This window comes from Piliocolobus tephrosceles, chromosome 8 (genome assembly GCF_002776525.5).
Source record: "Piliocolobus tephrosceles isolate RC106 chromosome 8, ASM277652v3, whole genome shotgun sequence".
NCBI classification, from domain to species: domain Eukaryota; kingdom Metazoa; phylum Chordata; class Mammalia; order Primates; family Cercopithecidae; genus Piliocolobus; species Piliocolobus tephrosceles.
In genome coordinates, this window is record NC_045441.1 from 144,906,835 (window position 1) to 144,925,402 (window position 18,568).

The window sequence follows — 18,568 nt, forward strand, 5'->3', positions numbered from 1 at the left end:
GGCATGCAGAGGGAACTTTCTAGTATAGAACGCCCAGTCCAGGCTGGGTGCGGTGGCTCACACCTGTAATCCCAGCAATTTGGGAGGCTGAGGTGGACGGATCTCTCGAGGTCAGAAGTTCAAGACCAGCCTGGCCAACATGGTGAAACCCTGTCTCTACTAAAAATACAAAAATTAGCTGGGTGTGGTGGCGCACGCCTGCAGTCCCAGCTACTTGGTAGGCTGAGACAGGAGAATCGCTTGAACCCAGGAGGCAGAGGTTGCAGTGAGCTGAGATCATGCCACTGCACTCCAGCCTGGGAGACAGAGTGAGACTCCTTCTCAAAAAAAAAAAAAAAAAAAAAAAAAAAAAAACACACACAAAAAAACACGACTGCCCAGTCAGACTCTCTAAATGAAATGAGTTCTTAAATGGAGCCGACCACCTGATTTCACTAGTCGTCCCTCCTCGTTAGGAAAGTGCCAAGTCACCTTGCACTGGGCATTTTCTAAGTGCTCCCATTTGAGGTGCAGCTTTAAGTTGATACATTGCAGGCTAGCAGTCACCTACCCAATGTCAAACGTAACATGGCAGAAGGATTGGTGTCAAGAATTTTCTTAACTAATGTAGTGTCTGGGTGCTGAGTAATTTATTAACAAAACTATTAATGCTTGAAATGTTTTTGTCAAGTTTTGCAAAAATGTCACAAATGTTTAAGATGCCATCCACACAGGCTAACTGCCAGGAAAAAGCAAACCCATGACATAGGACTTGATGGAATATTTATAAGATCCAATTTCAAACAGATCCAGGCACTCGGCCAAAGTGCAAGATAGATGCTTCACTTTTAGAATTTGAGCTTCTAATGAAATTCAACAAAACAGAAAGAGAATTCACATAATTGTCGGTGCCCAATAATACTTTTCTTGAGATTGTTCAATATACTCAGATATAGTTTTATGTAGTTATCCATTTCTTCCCAAAGAATTCCAGAGATATCTTCAAAATTCAGTTATGCTGCAAAAAAAAGAGTGGTCTTTAATGGATATTCAGTTTAATCAACCTATTAAAGAAAGCAGAGATACTGCATAAAAGACCAACAGATGCAGAAAGCGTCCCTGGAAAGGCAGAGTGAAATTATTGGACAAAGTTACAGTGGACAGAGCCGGTAGATGTTATAACCCTAAGTTGCCCGGTGAGGAGGAGAACCTCCAGCAGCGGAGCTCTCCAGCCTCATCCTCTTCTGGTGAGACTGACGCTCTGTGTTGGAGATGGCTCAACCCCCAGCAGCAGTTTATGCCTAAAAGAATAGAAAAGAATGCTCATACCAAGAATTTTGCTACAGTGCAACATTGCATTGGGGAAAAGTATAATGAATGAATCATGTGAACTAGTTTTGTGAAGTCCAGACTCACTCCAGGCCACATAAAGGGGTGTCATTTACTTAAAACAACAATTGTGCTTGAACATCAGTCCTGGTGAGACTGAATGTTGTGGCCTGTTTCCAAGAATACGGGGGCCTGGACTGATGCAACCAGTGCTTCTCCCACTGCCGTCACCCAGAAAAACTAGTTCAAAATAAACGTTTTTAGAAGACACAGCTGTGTTCAAGAGGAAGAGCAGAAAGCCCCAGAGGTCAAGGGTGAGAGAAGCAGCAGGCGGCACACAGGTGACCCAAGGCCTCAGGCAGGAGACTGGACCCAGCAGTCCAGCTCACACAGCTTCCAGATGTGCAGCCTGTGCCCAAAGCAGGGAGACTGGCTGAGCTCTGCAGGTGATGTGCAAAGCCACAAGGCCACGTATCAATGGATGGGGCAGCGTAAAGACACTCGCTGTCTCCCCAGGGTCTGGGGAGGTGAAACCTCATCCATAAGGTGCAGAATTTCCAAATCTGCAGCACGAGAAGGGTGTAGAGTCTGAATATGACTGCCCGAAGGCAGCAGGAACTCCAAGCAAAAAACTTACCTCGAAATTTAGACTGGAACTGCTGAAGCCTGCATGGACCGAAAGAAGCAAAAACGAGAACACTTTGAATAATGAATTCCCAAAGCAGGACAGATGAAAATACCGCACACATGCACACACACTACAATACACACCTTGTTTTTCCCACTTTGGAGCTGAGGAAACTGAGTCACATAGGAATTACGTAAGTTACCCCCGTCAAAGACCTATTTGCAATAAAGCAGCCATTTGAAGCCCCCCAGTATGTCTCTGGAGTTGTCTTTAAAATACGATGCTTAAGTCCATTTCATCACTACCTCGCTGCACCCACACAGCTGAATGAGACACACGGCCCTGCCAACTGATGTCACTTCGCAGGACAATCACAAATTTAATTTGAACCAATTGATAACGAAGGCAATACATATCAAAGAATGTGTATTACCTTGGGGAACCAGCTCTCACAGTACCCAAAGAGAAATACTTAGCCTTACATGCATGTATGAGAAAAAATTAAAAATTAGTAAGCCAAGAGTCCAACATAAGCTTGCAAATCCTGAGAAAGGAAGAGGAAGATGATGCGGATGGAACGTCTGTGTGCCTTTGTTGACAGTGATTATGAGACCTCGGTTTTTCTTTTTTGTTAAAAGAATGTAAACCAGAGACACACAGCAAAGGAGGTGCAGCACAGAGCCACTGATCTCAGGGGACACAGCGCACTCTGAGTGTTAGGTGCGAACGAGGAAGTAACACTTGGGAGAGGATTTGGAGCGGGTTCCTTGTGAGGATGCGACAGCATTGACAGTTACTGGGCCCCTTTATGGAAGTCTTACCTGATCGTTCAAAAGGGGTGGGAAGAGGTGTTGCTAGGAAGCACATTCCGTGTGGCCCCTGGGCACAATATGTCACAGGTCTCATGAACATCTGAAATCTCCAGCTAGGGGTGTGTAGTTTACTATTACAGTGAGCAAAGGATCAGTCTGAGGACAGGCATAATCAAAATGCACATGTTCTCTACAGGGGAAATTTCCTACTGGAGACAGCTTTGCTTGAGTGAGCTTGATGACAGTGCAAATGCCGGGGCTTTTTGTGTTGGCAGTGCGGTCACCATGGTTGCCACATCGCAAGGACATGGTTATTTCCTTTACTACCTGTGCTGCCTCGCCTCCAAAACTCATATGTTGAAGTCCTAACCTCCAGTGTGGCTATATTTGGAGATTGGGCTTCCAGGGAAATAATGAAGGTTAAATGAGACTATAAGGGTGGGGCCCTGATCCCATAGAATTAGTGTCCTTATAAGAAGAGACACTCTCCCTCTCTATCTCCCTCCCTCTCTCTCCTTCTCTGTCTCCCTCCCACTCCTCTCACCAAGCCCTGAGGAAGGGCCGCATGAGGACACAGAAGATGACTATCTGCAACCCAAGAAGAGAGTCCTCACCAGAACCTGACCGTGCTGCCACCTTGGTCTTGGACTTCCAGCCTCCATAACTGTGAGCAATAAATGTCTGTTACACCACCCAGTCTGTACTACATGGTTATGTCAGCCTGAGCCAACTAATACAGATGGAATTAAAGATAAGAGCAGAATAAGGAAAATAGTAATGATAAGGAAAATAATGAGATTAGACGACATGTTTTACAACACATGGATTTCATAAATACTTGGGCCATTTTAATCTATGATGACATTGGGTATTTACAAGATGGGTCATCTTTGAACTGTTTTTCTTCTTCAAAATTGCCTTTGCTATTCTTGGCCCTTTTTATTTTCATATAAATTTTATCATGAGTGTATCAATTTCCAAAAAATATTGCTGAGATTTTGGTTGGAATTGCATTGAATCTACAGATGTTCTTAGAAATAATGACATTTTTACAATAACATGACATCTAGTTCATGGGCACAGCAAGTCTGTCCATAGATGAAGCTCTTCTTTCCTTTATTTCTATCATGTTTTCTAATTTTCTGCACAGAGATCGCCTCATTTTTCACTACAATTATGCATGGAAATTTCCTGTCTGTGATGCTGGTGGTAATTTATTAAAATTTTATTTCCAGTTGTTTAATGACCGTATATAGAAAGGCAGTTATTACTAACCTTGTATCCTGCAACCTTGAAAACTTTACCTAAGAATTCTAAGAGTTTGCCTGTAGATTCTTTTGGATTTTCTATCAACAATATTTAATACCTGAACACATTAAATCTGATGTCTCAACTATTTTCCATTTGCCGACTGATTTCCTCCATTGCATTCCTGACTCTGTTTTTCAAAAGAGTATTTCAGAATTACGCTTCCAGGAGTCATCCATTAGATGAAAGGTTGCCAGAATTCTTCCGTGACCGCCCCACCTGCAGCCCAGCTGAGCTAAGTACCCTCCCTTCATGCTTGGACAGCACATCTTCCTGAAATGAGCTGTGGATGAGATCATCTTGTCCTTGTCTTTCCCTTCTCCTGAAGACAAGGCCCATTCTCTTCAATGTTACATCCCTAATGCTTCCTGGAAGATAATAAGCTCTCAATAAATATCTGTGGAACTGAAGAGCTAAACTAAATTATTAGCAACCATAATGGCCAAGGGTTTCACTCTGTGCTCTTATTCAATCCTCATGAAATCTATGAGGTAAGAAGAGCAGACATAATTAATAACCAGGTTACAGGAAGCTACAGGTCAAAATAGTAATGAAGTGGGAATTGTCCACAGCGATAAACCTGGTCCACAGTAGACCTGGGGCCAGGAACTCATGCTCTTTCCCTTCCCCTTTTGCTGTTTCCAGACAAAAATGAAAATGCTGAGAGTGTGGCTCTGGGTCAGACTTTTTATACTATGCATATAAAAAGCAAATGCTTAGGTAGAGGTCATTTATTGATTTATGTGTTTGTTCTAGCATCCAAGGCTTCAGGAACCAAAGGGCCATCATGTTTTTGTAGCAGGCAGGAGAGTCTTCTACAGTATTTACAACTGATATAACTGAGCTACATGGCTCAAATCTACAGATCATTATATTCATGATGGGATATTATGGACTGAATTGAGTTCTCCCTCTCTCAAAATTCATATGCTGAAGTCCTCGTCCCTGCAGTGTGACTGTATTTGAAGATAAGGTCTTTAAAGAGGTGATTAAGTCAAAATGAGGTCATTAGGTGGGGGCCCTAATCCAATCTGCCTGGTGTCCTTATAAGAAGAGGAGATTGAAACACAGACACACAGAGGGACGACCCTGTGAAGACACAGGGCAAAGATGCTTCTACAAGCCACGCAGAGAGGCCCCAGGAGAAACCAACCCTGCCAACACCTTGATCTTGGACTTCCAGCCTCCAGCGCTATAAGAAAAAATTTCTGTGGCTTCAGCCCCACACAGTCTGTGGTCTTTGCCACAGCAGCCCTGAGACACAGGTGGCACTGTCAGATGAAGTCCTCTTCCATGTGTGGACACCTCCTGGGCTTGTCTCTCCTCCTTTCTGTGCTCACCCTTCATATCCAGGCACGTAGGGAAATAGGAGGACAGCTCTTCCCACTCACATCTCACCTCCCTGCAGCACCTTACATCAGACCCTTTCCCCACCCTCATCCCCAAGACATACCCATCCTCCTCATGGGCATGACCTCCCACGTGAGCACCTCACATGTGAACTGAGGATGAGCCAAGGGAGAGGAGAGATGAGGAGCGTCGCTCATGGGAAGAACAAATGGAACGCTGTCTGCAGGACTCACCACGTCCATGCAGAGGATACAGCCATTGCACCGTCAACCCCTATCTGCTCCCAGGCTGGGTGCACCTCACGCTCTGGACAGCAACCAGGGGAGAGGGTAAAATCAGACAACAGGATTCTTTGCTTGTTCTGACATCAGGCCAACCCACTGAAGGCATGGGAGAGCAAGGTCTTGCCCTGCCTTCTCTCAACTCATGTGTCATTATGCTTCCATAATGCTTCAGTTCATGTGTCACGAATTGAGAGATACCCATCATGAGATACCGCTTCTGCCTTTCTCTTCTACTGCAATGGCAGCACTAGAAGAGAAAGGAAGAATGGGTATGCAACTTAGGCCAAGTACATCACGCCCTTTGACCTGTCACTGGATGAGAAACAGGTTGCCTGTGCCCAACAAATTTGCATACATTGGGCTTGGATTTATGTATTTATGCAAAACTCTAAATGTTTGTAAGTATTTAAACTCATACAAATAATCCTCAGTCCTTCGTTTCTTCTCTTGACTTGACCAAGGTTCCCCCCGGTACCTCCTTCAGGACAGCCTTATGGTGTTCTTTTGTTTTTTTGTTTTGTTTTGTTTTTGTTTTCATTTTGAGACAGAGTCTCACTCCGTCACCCAGACTGGAGTGCAGTGGCACGATGTTGGCTCACTGCAACCTCCACCTCCCGGGTTCAAGCGATTCTCCTGCCTCAGCCTCCCGAGTAGCTGGGACTACAGGTGCATGCCAAGCCGCCTGGCTAATTTTTTGTATTTTTAGTAGAGATGCGGTTTCACCGTGTTAGCCAGGATGGCCGCAATCTCCTGACCTCATGATCCACCCGCCTCAGCCTCCCAAAGTGCTGGGATCACAGGCGTGAGCCACCGTGCTCAGCCTATGGTGTTCTTTAATTCTGGGATCAAATTAGGCTCAAGCTGGGTGCAGTGGCCAACGTTTGTAATCCCAGCACTTTGGGAGGCCGAGTCAGGCAGATCACCTGAGGTCAGGAGTTTAAGACCAGCCTGGCCAACATGGTGAAACCCTGTTTCTACCAAAAAAATACAAAAATTAGCTGGGCACAGTAGTGCATACCTGTAGTTGCAGCTACTGGGGAGGCTGAGGTGGGAGAATTGCTTGAACCTAGGAGGCAGAGGTTGCAGTGAGCCAAGATTGCACCACTGCACTCCAGCCCATGTGACAGAGTGAGACCCTGCCTCAAAAAATAAAAAAAAATAAAAAAAAGAGAAAAGAAAAGAAGTAGGAGAGCTGAACTTGAATGTCTAAAAATAAAATAAAATAAAATAATTAGGCTCACGTGTCTAGTTACTTCTAGTTTCACGTCAATACATGTGTGGTTCTGAGCCACCTAGTCATCTTTCTTTGGTGATAACACTATGGGCAGCTGGCTGTCTTCCAACTGCGTGAAAACCATATTTTGCTTCTGTAATCCAAAGTACACAAGAGTCTCACATTTTATTCCTACTATGTCTTACCAGGTCCCTGAACGAGTGAAATCCAGCGAACTCTGTCATTTAATTAATAGTATTTATCAATGTTAATTTCTTAGTTTTGATTACCATATGATGATTATATAAGATACTAATATTGGAGGAAGTTGAGGGAAGGGTATATTGGTAACTGCAGTATTTTGCAACTCTTTAAGTCTAAACCATCTCAAAGTTAAAAGTTTTAAAAACTTCAGGCTTTGGAATTGGTCTGGAAATAAGGATAAGGAAATATTAAAGTTGTTGCCTTCGTTTTCTGGTTCAGGGATTGAGGTACAGTGGTGCCACAGCCTTTAATAAGGAATCCTCTTTTAGGTAGGAAAATATTGGCAGCTATAACAAATAATCCTCAAAATGTAAACAGCTTAACAAGACAAAATTTTTATTTTTCTCTCAAACCACAAGTCCATTGTGGATATTCTGTCATGACCGGCAGTTGAGGGGTGGGTTCCAGGGCACTATGAACCATGACTGGCAATTGACGGGCAAGCTGGGGGTGCTATGTCCCATGGCTGGCAATTGAGGGGTGAGTTAGGGGGTGCTATGCCCCATGGCTGGCAATTAAGGGGTGGGTTGGGGAGAGCTACCCCCACACTGTTATTTCAAGACTCAAGCTAATGGAGGTTCTGCCATCATCAGTGTGTGGCTTCCAAGGTTTCCCAGGGGGTCAACATCTACCTGGAAACTGGGAGAGAGTAAAGGGATTGCCCAAGACAATCCCATTTACAATAGCTACAAATAAAACAGAATACCTAGGAATATATTTAACCAAGGAGGTGAGAGATCGCTACAAGGAAAACTACCACACACTGATGAAAGAAATTGCAGATGACACGAACAAATGGAAAAACATCCCATGCTCATGGATGTTAAGATTAATATTGTTAAAAAGACCATACTGCCCACAGCAATCTACAGATTCATTACACCCTATCAAAATATCAATGTCATTTTTCACAGTCTTAGAAAAAAAATCCTAAAAGTTATATAGAACCACCAAAGAACATGAACAGCCAAAGCAATCCTAAGCAAAAAGAACAAAGCTGGAGGCATTACATTACCTGACTTCAAATTATACTACAAGGCTATAGTTACCAAAACAGCATGGTACTGGTATAAAAATAGACACATAGATCAATGGAACACAATAGAGAACTCAGAAATAAAGCCATGCATCTACAGCCAACTGTTCACAAACGCAACAAAAACATACACTGGGGAAAGGATACTCTTTTCAATAAATGGTGTTGGGAAAATTGGATTGCCATATGCAGAAAAAAGAAACTGGACCCCTATCGCTACCACATACAAAAAATCAACTAAAGGCCAGGCATAGTGTCTCACACCTGTAACCCCAGCACTTTGGAAGGTGGAGGCAGGCGGATCACTTGAGCTCAGGATTTTGAGACAAGCCTGGCTAACATGGTAAAACCCCATCTCTACTAAAAAAAAAAAAAATACAAAATTTAGCTAGGCGTGGTGGTGAGCACCTGTAATCCCAGCTACTCAGGAGGCAGAGGCAGGAGAATCATTTGAACCTGGGAGGCGGAGGCTGCAGTGAGCTGAGACAGCTGCCTCAAAACAAAAACAACAACAAAAAAAGTCAACTCAAGATGGATTAAAGACTTACATGTAAGACCTGAAACTAAAAATACTGGAAGAAAACCTAGGAAAAACTCTTCTAGACATTGGTCTAGAAAAAGAATTTATGCCTAAGACCTCAAATGCAGAAACAACTAAAGCAAAAATAGACAAATGGGACTTAATTAAACTAAAAAGCTTCTGTACAGCAAAAGAAATCATCAACAGAGTAAACAGATAACCTGCAGAACGGTAGAAAATATTTGCAAACAATGCATCCAACCAGGGACTGATATCCAGAATTTACAAGGAATTCAAACAACTAACAACAACAACAAAAATAAGCTGATTAAAAAAGTGGGCAAAGGACAAAAATAGACGTTTTTCAAAAGAAGTCATACAAATGGCCGACTAGCATATGAAAAAATGCTCATCACTAATCAGAGAAATGTAAATTAAAATCACAATTAGATACCATCTTATACCAGTTAGAATGGCTATTGCTTAAAAGACAAAAATAACAGATGTTGGCAAGGATGTGGAAAAAAGAGAATGTTTATACACTGTTGGTGAGGATGTAAATTAGTGCAACCTCTATGGCAAACAGTATGGAGGCTGGGAGCAGTGGCTCATGCCTGTAATCCCAGAAATTCGGGAGGCTGAGGTGGGAGGATCGCTTGAGCCCAGGAGTTTGAGACCAACCTGGCCAACGTGGTGAAACCCCATCTCCACCAAAACTGCAAAAATTAGCCAGGCATGGTGGTACATGCCTATAATCCCAGCTACTCGGGAGACTGAGGCATGAGAATTGCTTGACACTGGGAGGTGGAGTTTGCAGTGAGCCGAGATCACGCCATTGCACTCTGGCCTGGGCGACAGGGCGAAACTCTGTCTCAAAAAACAAAATGAAAAACAGCACGGAGATTTCTCCAAGAACTAAAAGTAGAACTACCATTCAATCTAGCAATCCCACTACTGAGTTTCGATCCAAAGGACTAAAAGTAGAACTACCATTCAATCTAGCAATCCACTACTGAGTGTCGATCCAAAGGAAAATAAACCACATCAAAAAGATATCTGCACGCGTATGTTTACAGCAGCATTATTCACAATACAAAGATGTGGAGTGAACCTAAGTATCCATCAACAGAGGAGAGGATGAGACAATGTGGTGTGTGTGTGTATATACATATACACACACACACACACACACACACACACACACGGAGGTCATTATCTTAAAGGAAACAACTCAAAAGCCAAATACCACATGTTCTCACTCATGTGTGTGAACTAGAGGAAGCGTGCACATGGTAGCCGAGAGTGCAATGATAGACACTGGAGCCTCAGAAGGGCGGGGGCAGGAGGGAGGTGGAGGATTTAAACATGACTTAATGGCTTCTTTGTACACTATTTGGATGGCGGTTCCACTAACAGCCCAGTCTTCACCACTATGCAATACATGCATGTACCAACACCACAGCTGTACTCCATACATTTATACCATTTAAAAAAAAAAAAAAAGATTGCCCGAGAGAAGTGTCCCCGTCCAGGCCAGCAGCAGCCCACATCACTCCCACTCAGACCCCACTGGTGAGGACTCAGTGGCCTTGCGTAGCTGAAAGGGGCCCTGGGCAATGCAGCCTCACTGTGTGCCCGGAAGAGGCTCTGAGCTCCGTGCCTGGCTGGGAGACTCCACCACCCGCTCTCATTATCTGTGCACCTTAATAGCCACCAGGCCTTTCAGAGGGAAGAGGTGTCACTTAGACAGCAGTTAAGCAGCACAAAGGGGCTTGCTCTGGGCACTGAGCCCTCACCTGTGCCCTTCCCATCACAGGTCGTTGTGAGCCAGTCACAGAATCATTAGTGAGAGGTGGCCGGTTTCAAGTTCTCAGTCCGGGTCGTGAGCGTTAAGAAGTAAGGACAGTGCCAAATCATAACTGGTCAAATTTGGTTTGCCACTATAGGTCCAGCCATTAGGTGAGGACAGTGCAAAATGGCAGAGCCCTTGGGAAAGTGCCTGAGCAGTTCTGATATGGGAAGGTGCACGGGCATCTTCAGGGAGCCTCTAGAAAGCGCTACGCTTGATGCTGTTAATATGTGTTTATTATATGCGCCCGGCCTCCATACTGTTTTCCATAAAGGTTGCACTAATCTACATCCTCACCAACAGTGTGTAAACACTACTGTTACCTCATTTCATACTCATAACCGCCCCCCTCCACGAATATGCCCACACTAGGACTGAGGAATCTTAGGTTAGGAAAGTCCCAGAATCCACAAAAGAACAAGACACAGTCTTTGCTTTCCAGGCCCCAACACTCCAGTGAAATGGTTGCAGCTGACACGTGTGAGCTGGGCACATAAATCATAAGCCCGAGTGCCAAGGCCCCCACACCAGTTGGCACGTTGGCTCCCAGGGTCCACACCCGTGATGGTCACCCGCTGCCTGACTGGTTTAATGAGCGCTAAGACAACAACCCATTCCTGCAGAATTCTGGTAACTTTGCAGTGGAGGCCTAAGCACCACGGTCAGCCTGTCCAGTCCACTCAATCCCTTCACAGCTGAGACCCCTGTGGTTCTCTGACCAGCGTCCACCTAAGGCTCGCCTGGCAGAGGCACCTGCTTTGGAGGACTCCTAAGAGGGGTGTCATACTATGTCTGAAAACTGCACCCCAGGACACCTCTACCTCCTTACTATCACATTCAACCTCTGATGGTAAACCCCCAACTCTGAAGAGCAAATACAACCCGAACTCTGCTTAGTTACTAGAAGTCGCTATCCCAAAAAAAAAAAAAAAAAAAAACCCTCTACCAAAAGAAGAAACTCAGCACCCAATCTTAAATTTCCATACTGGCTCTTTTGCATTTCTCTGACACATGCCAGCTTAAACCCAGACACTCATATTTTGCAAACTAAAACTACCGAAAAGGTAACCTACCCGCCTTCTCCTAGGACAGGCCGACTCCTTTCCCTTGGGTCTCTACCCCATTTCTCCTCCTTTAGGATTCCTTTGGGCTTTGCATTCTCTTCCCAGGACCAAAAGAGTCCCCTATAAACCTACTATCCTTTCTTTTCTGTCTTTTATAAAGAGTGAAGGCAGAAGTGACTAAAGCAACGTGCTGACAGGAAGCCAGCGCCCGATTTAAGGACAGTCTCTTGTAAGGGCCTGGCCCACCCACCATCCCTGACTCTGAACAGTGCTCTCAGTTCAGCAGTGCTGAGAGATTAATTATCCCCCAGTCCAGCCGAGAAGCGGGGGTTGCCACACGGATGTGTCTCCAGCCACTTACTACCCAGAGACTTACTCATCACAAGCGCTGAGGATCTTGAAAGGACGCACATTCCTGAGCAATATTTGTTCCTATGCTAATTTGATTTTGGAAAAACCAGGCTTCCCCCCTGCAAGAAAGGCAAGTGAGAGAAAGAAGAGCAAGCTTTTGCCAAAATAAATGGGAGGAAGAATCCAATTCAACTTCTCCTCGTTTCACGGTTTAATCTCTGCTTTCCATTAGGGAGGTGAAGAGGGGCTGCCCCTTCACCTGTTTGCCTCTGTGACTTCAGACAAATCCAGTTGACGACGACAAAGCACCTTCTTTGTCCTTATCATCAGTTAATTTAAAGGGTGCCTGTTTACTAACAGCTTACTCTATTTGGTGCAAACACTCTTCACATTCTTTTCCTTCATCAAAAACAAAACCCCAGAACCTTCCAAAAACTCACATGGAAACTTCCCGTCTTAAGTTGGCCTGGATGGCAGCACCATAGCTACAGAAATCTTAGCTGCACAACCATGTCTTAGTCGGTTCATGAGCCTCCCTCTCTCTGTGAAATGTCAGGACCAGAAGCTCACATTTTGACTGGCTGGTCTCAACTTTTACAACTCCGCACACTGCAAACACTGAAGTAGCAATGAGAGCTCCCTTTGACCCAAAGAAATTCCTTCCTCCAAGAATCAACCGAGAGGAAATCAACGTTTATGTTTCACACACAAAAAAATTGACAATAAACTTAATTAGACTTGGTATCTTAAATACGCCAACAACTGCTGGTTACTTCATAAACAGAATGAACCAAGTTTCCTTTCCTTGAGTTATTACCTAGCTGTATCAGGAAACATTTGTTTCCACCAAAGTAATCACTTGCATGGAGTTTCGACATCAGTTGCAAGAGAGGTATGGTATAATTTTAACACTGTACTTGCTTGTGTTTTATTTTAAATACGGAGTAATGTTTTAAATTGAATTTAACTATAAAACTTCCATAAAATAAAAATGCATGATCTCATAAAATCAAATCAGTCTTTAATTGTAATAATAAAAATTACATTTAAGTAATGGTGTCTCGGAGTTAATAGCTCCATAAAATCACCCCTGAAAAGCCAATCTTTGCTACTTGAGTGACTCTTTCTTTAACATTCTGCAATTAAAAGACGAAGTTCTGCCATGACTCACCACGTGTCTGCTGCGGAACTCCTACTGGGAGTGAATTTCCAACTGAGCTCGCCAGTGAGTAGCGAAGGGAATGTCCGAGCAAAGGTGTGTTACGTGGGCCCAGAAGATTCCGCTCTCCACGTTTTAACTACAAACCACAGAAAAAGGACAACGTGAAACCAGGACACTTTTTTAGAAAATTCTAAAATAACTACCATCTAGAGATAAAGTAATTTTTTTTCCCCACTACACACCAGGAATAACATTTCCCCAGTGTTATACACCATTACTACCCATTTGCGGATTAGGGGATTTATAAGGATGATGTCCATTTTTTTTTTTTTTTTTTTTTTTTTTTTTTTGAGACGGAGTCTTGCTCTGTTGCCCAGGCTGGAGTGCAGTGGCCGGATCTCAGCTCACTGCAAGCTCCGCCTCCCAGGTCCACGCCATTCTCCTGCCTCAGCCTCCCGAGTAGCTGGGACTACAGGCGCCCGCCACCTCGCCCGGCTAGTTTTTTTTTGTATTTTTAGTAGAGATGGGGTTTCACCGTGTTAGCCAGGATGGTCTCGATCTCCTGACCTCGTGATCCGCCCGTCTCGGCCTCCCAAAGTGCTGGGATTACAGGCTTGAGCCACCGCGCCCGGCCGATGTCCATTTTTTTAATGCATCTTGAAGTAAGCCAAGAGGAGATGCCACCTTACAACTGCATTTTACGTCTAAGAAAGGCTTCTTCTGTTCCTCTACATCTTCCAGGTGACAGACATCAAGAAACCCAGCATCGCGGACTTAGCACTCAGGCGCGCGTTCGCATGTTCCTATTTATTTCACGTGTGCCGACCTCCTATCCTGATGAGACCTCAAGTCCCCTGAAGACAGGGACTGTGTATTTTATTTTCCCCATGCATTTGCTCTAGGACTGGATCTTCAACACGTACAAGTGGCTGCAGGGAGGGAGGCCCTGAAAATCTTCACCAGCATCGATGCAAAAGGCCAAAGCCAAGCTTGTCTTCAACATCAGCCTCCAAAGGCCCCCCTTCTCTCCCCAGCCTTCACATCCTCCCACATTCCCTCCACCAATGCACCGCAGCTTCCTCAGTCTGGAAGTCGCCTGAGGGCTTATGACTCACACAGAATTAGGAATCCAGTCCCACGGGGCAATTCCCAGCTCTCCAAGCCCCTGTGATGCCTGCGGAAGGGGCAGCTGCTGAGCTCCCTAGGGCTGTGGCTACACACTCCCCTCTGCAAGAAACCTGCTTTAATTTCAGGGTTGTCTACCTACACACAAACCTGATTCTAGTAACCCCATGACAAAGAACCTCTGTTAACTTCCTTCACCTGCAGAATAAAGAGGACCCGCTAAAGCCGCCCAAGGTCTCTTGCTTCCGGTTCCTCTTCTCTCACTCACTCCCCCTCTTCTTGGCCTTCCCCTTGACCTCATGTAGAAGATTGTTTCCTACTTTGGAATAAGTGGCTTAGGCCAGAGAGTGCCACGGCTTCTGCGTTACTCTCTACCCTCACCCCGGCCACCAGCAGTGGAGCCACAGCCCTGCATCTCAGCTCTGTGGCCAGATGCACACCCACCTGGTCAAGACTGCCAGCCACACACCCCAGCCTCCATCACCTGCACCCACACTGACAGAGGCTGCCCACGAGCAGGCCCCAGGGGCTTCCAAGACCCGGACTGTGAGGGATCATTTGACTCATCAACAGGACAGGATAATACTTGTATTTTTAAAAGCGTCTTTTATGCGCTACGTGAAGAAAGGCTGGGCAGGCGTGGGTGGTGGGCAGGCTGCTATTTCCATAAGACCAGAGTTCGAGACTTCCTCATTTAGCCTCTGTCCTTCCACACAATGCAGGCAGCAGGCAGGGAGGTCAGGTCCCCGGATGACCAGGCGGGTGCGCTGGGACTCCAGGGGTCCTGGTGGGACATCATGCTGGCCACCTCGCCCATGGGCAGCAGAGAGAAAAGGGCAGATTCAGGACACATTCAAGAGAGAGAACCCGCAGGATTCAAGTCATCACATAGGGTGGATTCAGTAAAGGGTATCAAGGATAAGGCCCAGGTGTGTGACGTGAGCAGCTGGGTGGATGGGATGTGGAGGCTAAACCAGGGGCCACTGCAAGAGCCCCACATCTAAGTCAGAGGGCTGTGAGCTCCACACCAGGAGAACAGGAGACAAGTTGTGCAAGGGGAGGTGCCTTACCCACAGCCATGCAGCCTGGAGCCCAGCAGAGAGGTCCCCCTGGAGATACCACGTGCAGCAGATGACAGTGGAGGCAGGAGATGCGATGGGATCCCACCAGGAGGGCCTGAGAAGGGGAAGACAGGAGGCCTGGGCTGACACTGGAAGGCAGGTGGAATGGATGGCCCCTGCAAGGTGAGGAGTCCCTGCAAGGTGAGGCCCAAACAGGAGAGTGAAGACCCCATGGCCAAGGCTGCCAGAAGCAGAGGGAAGCCTGCTTTCCCTAAGCTCATGAACTAAAAAGGAAAGACTAAAAAGGAAAAAGAAAATCTTACTTACTCAGTTGTATTATCACTAGAATAACAAGTACTTTATCCTCTTTTTCTTGGAACTGTTCCTTTTTTTGCCACAATATTAGTTAAAATGGGTTTCTTGGTCGGGCGTGGTGGCTCAGGCCTGTAATCCCAGCACTTTGGGAGGCCGAGGTGGGCGGATCACGAGGTCAGGAGATCGAGACCATCCTGGCTTATACAGTGAAACCCCATCTGTACTAAAAAAATACAAAAAAATTAGCCGGGCGTAGCGGCGGGCGCCTGTAGTCCCAGCTACTCGGGAGGCTGAGGCAGCAGAATGGCCTGAACCCGGGAGGCAGAGCTTGCAGTGAGCCGAGATCCGGCCACTGCACTCCAGCCTGGGGACAGAGCGAGACTCTGTCTCAAAAAAAAAAAAAAAAAAAATGGGTTTCTTACTTAACCTTAAAATTCAAATACCGTTTATAGCTTGTCACAAGTAAACTACAGCATTTAAAAACAAAATGATTTACAAAGGTACTTTGGGGAAGATATTCGTGACTGAATGGAGACTTCATAAAACGAAATGAGTTGAAATCATTCAAGGAAAAGACAGAACTTCTCATCAGAAAGCATTTATAGCTAAGTCTAAGCCCAAAATTAAATAGTTAGAATTTCCAGCACTTCTGCTGTTGTATGAGGTTCATGATCGCCCTGCCACATTTGACCACTTGGGCCATTAGAAACAGAAAGGTACAAAATTGCAGAACAAGTGTGTCGTGCACACTCGCCCGCCCTGGGTGCTGCTCTGGTCTGTGCTCTATGAAATGCAATTGGACTGCAAATATATATGTATAAATTTTTGATAATGAATTTAATAAGTAGCCAATATCTCATAATATAGAATTGAACTGTCATTGTTTTCAGCTGGTTTTAACTGGGAGCCCTTAACTAAAGAATAGAAAGTATTCTTATCTCTATAACTAGATAATTATAATCTATATAATTAATTATATCTTACTCATCTGCATGGAAGAAGGAAGTTTACTTTCTCTTGCAGACATCAATGTGCCTCTCCCCACACAGCACCCTCATCACTTGGCTCCTGCAGCCAAGTCGCACCTGGGCACAGCACCTGGGCACCTGGATACCACTCCTTGCCCACACCTGGGCACCCCACTGCTGGCACCTGGACACTGCCTTGCCCCCCTCACCAGGGGACCACCCGGTCTCCCACACCTGGGCACCACGCCACCCCCCACACCTGTGCACCACTCCACTGCTGGCACCTGGGCACCGTCCTGCCCCCTTCACCAGGGGACCACCTGGACCCCACACCTGGGCATCACCCCACCCCCCTCACCTGGCCACCACCCCGCCCCCCTTCATCTGGGCACCGTCTCACTCCCTCACCTGGGCACTGCCCTGTCCCCCCTCACCAAGGGACCACCCGGCACCCCACACCTCGGCACCACCCCACCCCCCCACCTGTGCACCTCCCCCACCTAACCTGGGCACCATCCTGACCCCCTCAGCAGGGGACCGCCCAGCCCTCCACACCTGGGCACCGCTCCACTCGCCTCCCCTGGCACCTCATCACCCAGCCCACGGCACCCCGCAGCCTGGCCCCAGGCCCACCTTCCAGGGCTCCCCGCGAAGCCTCGTGTCCGCTCAGCCCTACGCGCGGCACCGCAGGTCCCGTGGGTTCCACCTTCCCAGCGCCTCTGAGGCCTCGCGGTCGCTTCTCCCTGCACCCGAGCGAAGCCCGGCAGATAAATCTGTGGGGACAGCGCCTCTCCTGCCCCAGCCCCGGGGTCTCCCGTCTCATCCCACGCAAAGGCAATCTGGGCCGTGACCTCCGAGGCCCCCAGATCTGCCCCCGAGCAAGGCGGGCAGGGAGAGGACGCGCGGCCCCCACCCACTCAGCTCCCAGCGCGGAGTCCCGGGACCACCTCGCGGAGAAAAGTCGGCACCTGCCGCGGAGGAGAAGCTGGGGGTGGGGCACCCCGGAACTCCGGCTCGGTCCAGGCGGGGCACCTGGAAAAGCCTCGCGCGGGGCGACTCGGGACGGCGGCGAGGAGGGAGGCTCCGCGGACGCGCGTGGGGCGGCCCGGGACGGCGGGTGCCAGGCGGAAGAGGAGGCGGCCCAGGGCACCCGAGCTCAAGTACCGCTCCCCCGACGTGCATCCGCCCTGGGCGCCTCCCCCTTTACTTGGCTTCCTCCCCCACGACCACCCTCGGCCCACCCTCCAAAAACAGGGGCGCCCCGCGCTCCCCCTGCGAGGCCACGCGAGCCCCGACCCCCCGCGCACCGGGCTGCAGACGGGAGACGGGCTCCAGCCTCAGGAGGCCCCAGACTTGCTGGAAAGGCAGGTGTGTTTAAAAATGGAACGGAAAGGCAGGTGTGTTTCCGGAACGGAAAGGTCTGTTGACCGGCAAAAGAAGTATTTACAAATCATTCTGTAAATGTAGAGACCAAGGGGGAGAAAACGGATGCCTCCTAAACCCCCATGCGATCTTCCGAGGATTGGAGGACACCGGGCCCAGCCCCTGCAGCCCCGTGCGCTCCGCGATGACCCCACCCGCTTCCCTCCAGCCCGTTCCTCCAACTGCAGCCGCTGCGTCCAACCAGGCTCCCTCCTGGCCCTGAACACACGGTGACGTTCCTGCCCCCACGTCCACCTGAGGAGACTCTTTCTCAAGCCCCTGCCTGGTACCCATCCGCCCGTCTGACTTCCTGTCAAATGGACAGATGCTTAGTTATTCGTTTTGTGGATGTTAAGCGACTTTTTCTTTTTTTGAGATGGAGTCTCACTCTGTGGCCAGGCTGAAGTGCAGTGGCCCGATCTCGGCACACTGCACCCTCCGCCTCTTGGGTTCAAGCGATTCTCCTGCCTCAGCCTCCCTAGTAGCTGGGATTACAGGCTCCTGTCACCACGCCCAGCTAATTTTTGT

General features: G+C 47.3%; 1 protein-coding gene across 1 annotated transcript; it reads right to left on the bottom strand.

The window, feature by feature from the left end:
- Positions 1-431: 431 nt before the first annotated feature.
- On the bottom strand, positions 432-18,334 carry LOC111551466. Its single transcript, XM_023225392.1, has 7 exons — positions 18,196-18,334; positions 17,587-17,954; positions 17,252-17,361; positions 15,345-15,450; positions 13,159-13,285; positions 1,946-1,974; positions 432-997 (listed from the first exon to the last, which is right to left on the bottom strand). The coding sequence occupies exons 1-7, from the start codon at positions 18,332-18,334 to the stop codon at positions 989-991; spliced, it is 888 nt and encodes a 295-aa protein (XP_023081160.1). The 3' UTR covers positions 432-988.
- Positions 18,335-18,568: the final 234 nt, after the last annotated feature.

Bases quoted from the DNA above. Each gene is read 5' to 3' on its own strand.
- LOC111551466 (XM_023225392.1), bottom strand. From the start codon at position 18,334: ATGGGTACCAGGCAGGGGCTTGAGAAAGAGTCTCCTCAGGTGGACGTG. The intron at 17,362-17,586 runs GTGCCGACTTTT...GCTCGGGTGCAG, and splicing joins CAGCTTCTCCTCCGCGGCAG to GGAGAAGCGACCGCGAGGCC. The intron at 1,975-13,158 runs GTGAGTCATGGC...CGGTCCATGCAG, and splicing joins AGTTCCGCAGCAGACACGTG to GCTTCAGCAGTTCCAGTCTA.